The sequence below is a fragment of the Charadrius vociferus genome, unplaced genomic scaffold, assembly GCF_000708025.1.
Source record: "Charadrius vociferus isolate BGI_N301 unplaced genomic scaffold, ASM70802v2 scaffold341, whole genome shotgun sequence".
NCBI classification, from domain to species: domain Eukaryota; kingdom Metazoa; phylum Chordata; class Aves; order Charadriiformes; family Charadriidae; genus Charadrius; species Charadrius vociferus.
In genome coordinates this window covers 3,702,798-3,711,865 of record NW_009646847.1, presented here as the reverse complement: position 1 = coordinate 3,711,865, position 9,068 = coordinate 3,702,798, and the positions used below count along the sequence as shown (strand labels likewise).

The 9,068-nt window shown below is 43.6% G+C and overlaps 1 protein-coding gene across 1 annotated transcript in view; it reads right to left on the bottom strand.

Moving 5' to 3' along the window:
• Window positions 1-3,396: 3,396 nt before the first annotated feature.
• Window positions 3,397-9,068, bottom strand: part of ORC6 (origin recognition complex, subunit 6) — a 9,330-nt gene continuing 3,658 nt past the window's right edge. Inside the window, exons 2-7 of the mRNA XM_009894096.1 lie at window positions 8,834-8,963; window positions 7,865-8,028; window positions 6,493-6,582; window positions 5,273-5,385; window positions 4,018-4,089; window positions 3,397-3,622 (exon numbers count right to left, since the gene is read on the bottom strand). Coding sequence (XP_009892398.1) covers window positions 3,453-3,622; window positions 4,018-4,089; window positions 5,273-5,385; window positions 6,493-6,582; window positions 7,865-8,028; window positions 8,834-8,963 — 739 coding nt within the window. The 3' untranslated portion in view covers window positions 3,397-3,452. The remainder of the gene's footprint in view (window positions 3,623-4,017; window positions 4,090-5,272; window positions 5,386-6,492; window positions 6,583-7,864; window positions 8,029-8,833; window positions 8,964-9,068) is intronic.

The window sequence follows — 9,068 nt, the reverse complement described above, 5'->3', positions numbered from 1 at the left end:
GGGTTTTTTTTTATTCTACTCTCTCCTTTAAAAAAAATCACCGCATAGTTAGGAAATACGAGGAATCCTGGTTTGAAGCAACTTAAGTCAGTCGCTCCATTGCTGCTTTTTCCTTATGGTAAGTTGAATTGAGCTGAATTGATTGAACTTTTGGAAGGAGCCGGGTGAAACTTCCACAAACAAAAATCGCCTAACAACCATTGGGTCCATGCACAAAGGTCTCATGTTGTCCAGAAGACAGATTTCCAGACTTTTTATATGTATTTAAAATTTGTACGTGCTTCTTACAGGCTGTTACTGCAGCCCTTAATTTTGTAAGTTTTAGTTCGAGGATTTTTTATCCTCTCTGACAATTTTAATGAAGTCTGAGAAGCTGATATGGTGTGATATGCAAAATAGGTTTTATTGCTGTTCAGTGGCAGGGAAACGGTGTATTGCCAGACACTCCCTATAGCCCAGCTAGGATGTTGAAGCCTTTTTTTCCTCCACTTTGCTCTTGAACATTAAACGTTTTCTTCACAATACTAACTTATTTTGGATTTTAAACTTTTTCCTGATGTATAAAGAGTTGGAGCCACTTACAATCTCTCAGCTAAAAGTATAACATTATTTATTAAACCTGTGGTTTCCTTCATTCCTGTTCTAGATTCTGCAAAACTCTGCGTGAGTTGGATGGGCTCTTAGGAAAAACAGAAACCAATACTACTAAAACTTTCTTTCCAGCAAAGGCATCAAACCACTGTAAAGCTCCCTTTAACTTTATGGACTTTCATGTCCCTTGAATCAGCAAAAGTGTTGCTTGCTAATAAAGAGGTTTGTCAGACTGGCTTACCCTAGTCATCTTTTCCACTCTAGTGCTTCTCACTTTGTGTAGTCCTGAATTCTGGACTTCTACAGCATTTCCAGAATTGAGACAGAATTATTAAAAGCAAGTGAAATAATCTTGACAATATATCACCTTCTGTGAAGGCCCACTTTTGTTCATGTTTTCCTTCCACGGTGGTTCTGCATGCTAAATGTGATTGTATTAATTGGTCTGTATATTTCTGAATCAATACTAATAAATTCCGTTAAAGTGGAACAAGCCTATTCCTCAGTTTTGGTTTAAACCCCCCCCAACAAAAACCTGAAAGTGTCTCTGAGTAGGTGTTAACACCAGAATGCTCATGTACCAGGTTGGAGTCTCTGCCATCCTGAGGACCCTCTGCTACATCCCAGATCAGGCTTTAAATGGCAGACATTTTGTTACAGCTCTTACTCAATGTGGGTCAATTATCCCATATTTTCTCTGCACGTGAGGCATTTGTTTGGAGTCCATTCCCCAATAGTTACTGTTACATTTCAGAACTTGCAGCTGGAATGAAATTAGCTCTTGCTAATTAAAGTTGGCTTCAAGTGATTTCCTTTTTTATGCATTGAGAGGAGGAGAAGTGAAAGGAAAACGGCCAGTAAGTTTTAGTTTTCCAGTTACTGTGTGCTGCTTCCTCTATTTTTCTAAAAGGGTAACCACACAGCCGCTTGCTCGCTCCCCCCACTTGCAATGGGGAGAGTAAAAGTGAGGAAAAACTCGTGGGTTGAGATAACAACAGTTTAATAGGTAGAGCAAAGCGACGCAAGCAAAGCCAAACAAGGAATTCATTCACCGCTTCCCATGGGCAGGCAGGCGTTCAGCCATCCCCAGGAAAGCCGGGCTCCATCACGCGTAGCCGTTACTTGGGAAGATAAACACCATCACTCCAAATGTCGCATGCTTTGTTCTTCTCCCCCCAGCTTTATATACCGAGCGTGGCGTCACATGGTATGGAAGAGCCCTTTGGTCAGGTGGGGTCAGCTGTCCTGGCTGTGTCCCCTCCCAACTCCTTGCGCCCTCCCAGCCTGCTCACTGGTGTGGCGGTATGAGAAGCAGAAAAGGCCGTGAGAGCTTAGCAGCAACTAAAACCACCACTGTTTCTCATCCAAAATCCAAAACGTAGCACTATACCAGCTGCTAGCAAGAAATTTAACTCCATCCCAGACAAAACCATGACACTTGTACACATTTCCTCTCCATTTTCTACAAAGAGAAGGCGCATCTGGCCAGCAGGATGACTATTTCATTCCTAATAGAAAGAAATCCCTTTAGATTTGGCAGCCATCACGTGGTTCTGCAGTACAGTGAAATCCCCTCTGCAGCCTTATGGGAAGTTTCACCATGTCCTGTGCCTTTTGCTTTGAGGATGTACAAAAAACCTAAAGGAAAAACCACGGGTGACCTATGAGTCACTGGAACAGTAAGTACGACAACAATTAACTGCTTTAGGTACCAGTGTTATCAACTGCTGTAATCCTGGCGCGGTCAGTGTCACTGGGGTAAGCAGGGAGCACGCGCAGCAGTGAAGCACGTGGCAAGCTATTAAAATACTGTTGAGGAGAAGCTTAGATGGGGCAGTGTTTTAAATTGTAAAGGCTCCGAGATGAAATAATTTATCTTGCCTTCATATGGACATATGGGGTTTTCTGGGCTATTTTGAAACAAGGGTTTATGAAAGTTAACTCCTTTTCGCACACCCCAGGCAGAAAACAGGCAAGAGAAACGGGCAGGAGACTGGGATTGGTTTTATTATAGTTACACTAGCCCTGGACTGCTAAAAGTTGTGATTTTCCTTCCAAAAAAATGGTTAACACAAATTGTAGTTTGAGTAGCTGGGATGGAAGTGTAGGAATGCAGAAGCTGCCTCTTAGAACGACAGGGCAGGGCACTCTCTCCTCTTTACTAAGTTTATGACTACGAGATGCAAAAAACCTGTATTACCCAGACAAGATCCTTGTCCCCTGGATATCTTCCTTCTTAAAGCACAGACATCTCCTGTATGTCTTTTATTTTGCACCGTAAGGGGTTTATATATGGCAAGTGCCAAGAACCCCATGTCATAATACAAAGCTTTTCCTTCTAGTATCTTTATTGTTTCTTGGAGTATTTGGGAACCCCTACAAGCAAAACAGACTTCAGTCCCATACAGGTCATAAAAATAAGTCAAATTCAGAGACTAAACAATATTTCTTCAACAGTAAAAAAGAAAAAAAGGTTTAAAAATATCAGTTTTGATTTCTCTGCTGGTTTTGCAGTTTAACAAGGCACTGTTAGTCCCCTCCCTCCTTCTTCACTGACTTCTTCCACCCAGGGGCCCAAGGCCATAGAACTTATAACTTCTTTACACTTAGCACAGCATTAGAATGTCACCTGCTTCTCATAGCAAGAGAATGAAGCTATTCTACCACCCAATGCCCTAGCTGCTCACATACCAGCCTGGCAAGTAGTCAGACAGACTTCTTGTAAAATCACCTTAATTCTGGTGTTATTTACTAAAAATAATTCTTAAATACTTAAAAACTAGCTAATAAAATCTGCTGGCTACCAGGCAGCCATTGCTCACGTGCTACTGGAACTCTTGTTAGAACAGAGGGTGTTAAAATCACGAGCAAGCAGCAGTGGTATTACTGGGTGGCACTACAGAAACAGGACCCCTACTTGTCTCTTGTGCTTTAGCAGCATTTTCCAGGATTTTCTTTTTCCATTCTTCATAGTCTTGCTTTGTTTCAGTCTTTGGCCGTTTACGTGGCATCTCCTCATCGTCTTCAGATCCTATGAGAGAAGGAGAAAGTCCATGACGGGCAATCATGGGCAATATGTTGCTGGGGATAACCACGGCAGCGAGCAAATATAAAGACACAAGCAGAGCGTTTGTCACTGTGTTACCTAATCCTGCGGTTTGCTGCTCCCCTCACCTGCCAGAACCTTTTCACCTTTGTGTCTGAATGCAAGAGTTGTCCTTAATTCTACTAGGAGTACTCAGTATAAACACCACTGTCCTGCAGCTAGCTCCTCTTTGTCCTTTCATTAGCCGGTGGTTTGCAGAATGGAGCAGGCTGCTGTGAACTGAGTATTATGGCCTATTACACAGCTAAAAGACTAAGCAGCACTGAAGCTCAGAACTGCTCTGGTGAGGTGATTTTAGTCCATAGCTGAACACAACTTACCATCTTCCTTCTCGCAGAGCTCCAGGTTGGTCTGCAAGCTTTCAGGTGTCTCTGCAGCCAGTGGAACATCTTCTTCTAAAAACATAAGTAAGTTGCTTTACTCCTGAGTGGTGGTTGGGGCCCTAAGGGTGGTGTTCTACGTGCAATTCTTTGACAGCAGTGCCACCTTCCAAAAGTATTGTCTCCCAGTCAGCAGTTCCCTGGTCCAGAGTGATGCCCAAGCTGTACACACAAAGGTGCCAGCACACTTCAAGGGTTGCATGGACTGGTGGGCTGCTTTAACTAGCGCTGCTGATGCATTTGTAACCGCAATGATCCACCATGTTTATACCCTAAAACCACACTGCCACCCTTCTTGATTACTCAGGCGGGATTCTCAGTTATTTCTTCCCCTTCTATCCCACTCCCACACTCTGTATTACAGATGCCCACAACACGTCGGGGGCTGCCCATGTATACGGATGCAAACTCTTCCCTGAACTGACAGAGAAACTCCCAGCTGCCTTTAGCTGCTTTAGTGGTGGGGTAAGGTTTGGGGTTTTTTTATAGGGCACTGGACTATGGGAAGGTCCATGCCTCGGGACACAGCAGCAGCTTTTGGTTTGGGTTCAGGCAGCACCTTCCACAAACCTTCATGATATGAAGCATGAAGGCAGGGTGAAGCGTGGGCACTGTCAGTGGGAAAGTAGGAATGAAAGCCTGGGAAAGCAAAAAGGAGATAAGCAGGAAGGAGCAGAGATATAAGGACAGGAAGATATGTGTTGTATTTCAATCTTCCTCCTCCACAAAGGCTTAGGCTTGTTAATCCTGTGGTGGGGGAAAGGAAAACAGAGAAGTGAATCAGTCAGAGCAAGAGAGGTAGCAAGATGTTTATGTTAATTTTTGTGTCATGTTGCCATATTAATGAGACGCAGAAAGCAAGCAAGAAGGAAGAATCCAAGATAGGTCAGGTAGTATGGGTGAAGCAGGGAATAAATTGCAGCAGCAGAGAATGGAAGGACCAGCGAGCATTTGAGAAGAGAGGAAAATATTTATTTTTGGCCTTGCCACATGCTAAGCTGTTTTGACTTCCCCAGAAGCAATTCCTGTGACTGGGAACTGGGCCGCAGGAAACATGTTGGAGTGGATGGGCAGGTTTGGCTGAAAAGGAATGGCTAAAAGTGATCAGAGTGAAATCACCAGAGGAACAGGATGGGGTACTGTCAGGCCAGATGATAGGCATGCTGCTGTACAGCGATAAAGCCAAAAAACTTACTGCTGAGTTGCTGGCTCATCTTCTCCAGCTGATTGCACAGCCGGTCAAATATTGCTTTTTTCACCCCAGACGTAGCCAACATTTTAGTTTTGTCCACTTTTAGCTTCAAACACCTGCAAGAGAAAGTTAAGTTATCTCCGTACGAAGCAACGCTCCAGCAACTATCACTCAGGTGAGGTGACATTTACTATACCAACTGCCTATGAGAATGAGGAAGGTAGGCCTGAGTTTTTATCCTATTTAATCCTTGTCTCACTCAGAAACAAACTTGCTTAAAAAACAGACCTCTACACTACTCAGTCAATACAGCTCAGAAACTGAGACCCAGGGTTAGTTCGAGTTACGTGAGGAAATTCTATTAGGTAAAGGCGCTTTTCAGATTTTGAGAGAACCAGGACAAAATCCCACTACTGCAAAAAGGTGAATGGGACCCCTGTCTCAAGAGAACATTTGTCAGGAGCTGTGCAACTACACAGCACCTGAATCGCTTCCTAAGATTGTTACAAGGCATAATACTGAGAGGGAAGATGTTTCCATGCAAGCAAATTCTTATAAAGGGTTGGCTGAGTCAGGCGCTGCTGACACCCATCTTCCAAGCCGATGCGGGCCTACAGCTATTGGATCCATCTCCCAAAGGCTTTTCCTTCTTCAGAATGGTGGCTTCTTGGTGCTCAGAAGTAAGCTAGTAGCCATTCTTCCACCTGGAGCAGTATCTCACTATCAGCCACTTTTTGCTCTGTGCCCAGCTCAAATCCATCCTGACAAGGAAAAAAAATTCCCCCTAAATCTGAAAATGTTACTCAGGAATTCTGTTACACTGGTCAGGCTGAGAGGAAGGAGGGTGAAGCGCAAAACACTAACAGAAGTTCTTCAGCCACTGCCATGGGTATGTCCTAATGGAATTACCCACATCCACTTACACACCAGGGAAGACAAATTTCATTTATTTTAGGATAAGTAACTCAAGCTCCTTTTCTGTATAGTTGATATAATACTGCTGCTCTCTCCTGAAGGCAAATGCAGTATAGGTTGGAGATTTCACTGTAGGAAAGGTCTGGTTTGCTACAGCTGTCTCCGTTTCCAGCAGGACGCACTAAGCAAGGCCCTGCTGACTATTCAGACGTGCTGAATGAATCAGCTGCTTACATGGTAAGCACTGCTTCTGTTTGGCGTCTCACTAGATGTTTAAGGCCACAGAAGATCCCTCAAGCTATACTCACCTGCACGCGGTGAATAGTGCAGCTGTTATAAAAAGCGGTTTTGAGAAATCAAGGTCCATTTGCTGTGCTTCAGAGAGGCTGGATTCATACCTGAAGAACAACAATAAGAGAGATAATTATACAGTGCATTTGCCTCAAATGAAGCTGTAGAAATGAATTTGTCATATGGTACTCAGCAGTTGGAACAGATCTCCTGTTGGATCACTTGGTCCTTTGCAACCCAGTCAAGCAGAAACAGCTGCTACTGGCTGAGAAGAGCAAGAAAGACTAGGGAAAGAAAGGAATTAGGATCACCTCCTCTCTTTGAATTAAAGATATTTTAAATTAGAGATCTGGATCTAGGCATGTCAGTAAAATTTATTTTTTGTGCTGCCCATCCACACAACACTTTTATCTCTACATTACATCTAAAAGTTACAATAAGATGTAAATCCATCTTATAAAAGAGGGTGGAATTATAGCTTCTTTGATTCTTCTAATCTATATCACACAGATGAAGGCTTAAATATAGAAAGTGATGATGGATGTGCTGCACTAAAGAATTTAATTTTTTCTTGATTACATCTAAAAGTTACAATAAGATGTTTTGCATAAATCCATCTTATAACAGAGGGTGGAATTATAGCTTCTTTGATTCTTCTAATCTATATCACACAGATGAAGGCTTAAATATAGAAAGTGATGATGGATGTGCTGCACTAAAGAATTTAATTTTTTCTTGTCCACCTGTCCCCAAGCTGTTTTTTTTTTCAGTTTGTAGCACCAGTGAGCATACACAGCCTTTGTTCACTGACCTGCCCCTCAGAATATTCTAAATCCCTAACAGCATTTAAACATACGCTAGCAGGGTGACAGCACTCCAGAACAGAACACTTTGGTGATTGTAACATGTACTTTAAGAAGAGCAGAGTGCAAAATTTTAGTTAAATCTGTTGACTCTCCATTGAAGTGTTCTACCTATTGTTTTTACAGACAGAGTACTGTGCATTGTAAGAGATCTGCTTCTCCAGAAGGGAGGACTTGTTTCTGCTGAGCATTACTTCTGAACTGTGACATGATCAGCAGTTAAATGGAACACAACGTGATGCTATGGACAGATACAGGGAGTAAGAGGCCTATACTTTTCGTACTACTCCCAGTTGAAGAACTGGGACTCAGACAATGACCTACTGAGATGCACAGACTAAGTCCTTCTGACACGTATTCTAAAAAGCGGCCTGGATAAATCGCTGGAGTGTCAGTGCTAAGAACTCACCTCACCACACCAGTCAGTGGGAGATACCTGGCCCTTCAAACCATCAAGCTCTTCACACATCTGACGAACAAAGAATCTTACTAGTGGTTACCAGTGTGCTCTTGAGAGCTTCCTCACCTCTGCAGTATTTTTGAAGCGGTGCTCACTGCCTCTGTGCAGCAGAATTGCACAGCCAAGTCTCGCATTCCCAGTCTGGGGTTCACCTCTAGCAAATATTCCAAAGACTTCATGGAGCTCTGGTAGGTCGTCTTGTTCAAACCAGAGAGTTTAACAAAATAGTTCTTCCAAGAAGACAAAGACAAACCCCAAGAATTAGCAAGATTCCTTCCCAACATCTTATTCAGGCAACCAAAACAGACGAGGGAGAAACTACGCAACATCATAAAGTTCAATTGCTATATTAAACAAATTTCTGCCATGAATGATGTTAAGTTTTGACTACACACAGAAAGATTAACCATCTAGAAATGCCACAACTTTTAACGCAGTGTTATTTTTAGACCATTTAACTGGAAACGAGGTTTGTCTTTTCCATATAATTCCTTTTATCACAAGGTGGTTAAAAACAAAGGTAACTAAGATCTGGACAACTTGAAGAGCTGAGCAATACTTTCATGCTGCTCCTCACAGGGTCAGGTCCAATTAAATCCTTCTCTGTCTGTGAATCGACAATCAAGAACATCTTGTACCAGACATTACTTTGGCAGCTCGGTGCCATTCACCCGGCAGGTCTGCAGATGGAGGTTTACAGGTACCACTCCAGAGAGGGACTTCTTGGAGCCACCGCTTCCCTTCCACAGTAAAAGGGACAGATCTTAAAATTTAAAATCCTTGCTGGCAGTTTGTTACGAAAAGAGGTAAAATTATAACAAAGCAAGCTCAGCTTGTGAAGTGACTATGACACTGATCTCAATTTGCCATCCCAAACTCTGAGTAGCGAAAGCTCTGTTCAGCAGCACACTGGGTCCGGGCTAACGGCCGTCACCACCACCCTTTTCCTGCTCCCAACGTGCACTACACACAACACCGATTTTAGCGGACTCAGGGAGAATGCACCCGCCAGCCAAGCCACATACTGTAGCTTACTTTGTCAACGGGTTGTTTCATGAAACTGGCCGCGAGGTCCAGGCACATCACCGCACTGCTCGTCGCTGTCACCTGCGCCGTGAATCCCGGGCACTTCACCTGGCACAGCCGCAGGTACTCTTCAGCTTTTCTGCGGAACACCCAGCACACGCAGCCCTCGTTAACAAAATCAGTTACCAGCCGGTAGGAACGGCAGGGAACGGGAGCCGACCCGAGGGCCCCCCAGCCCCCCCGG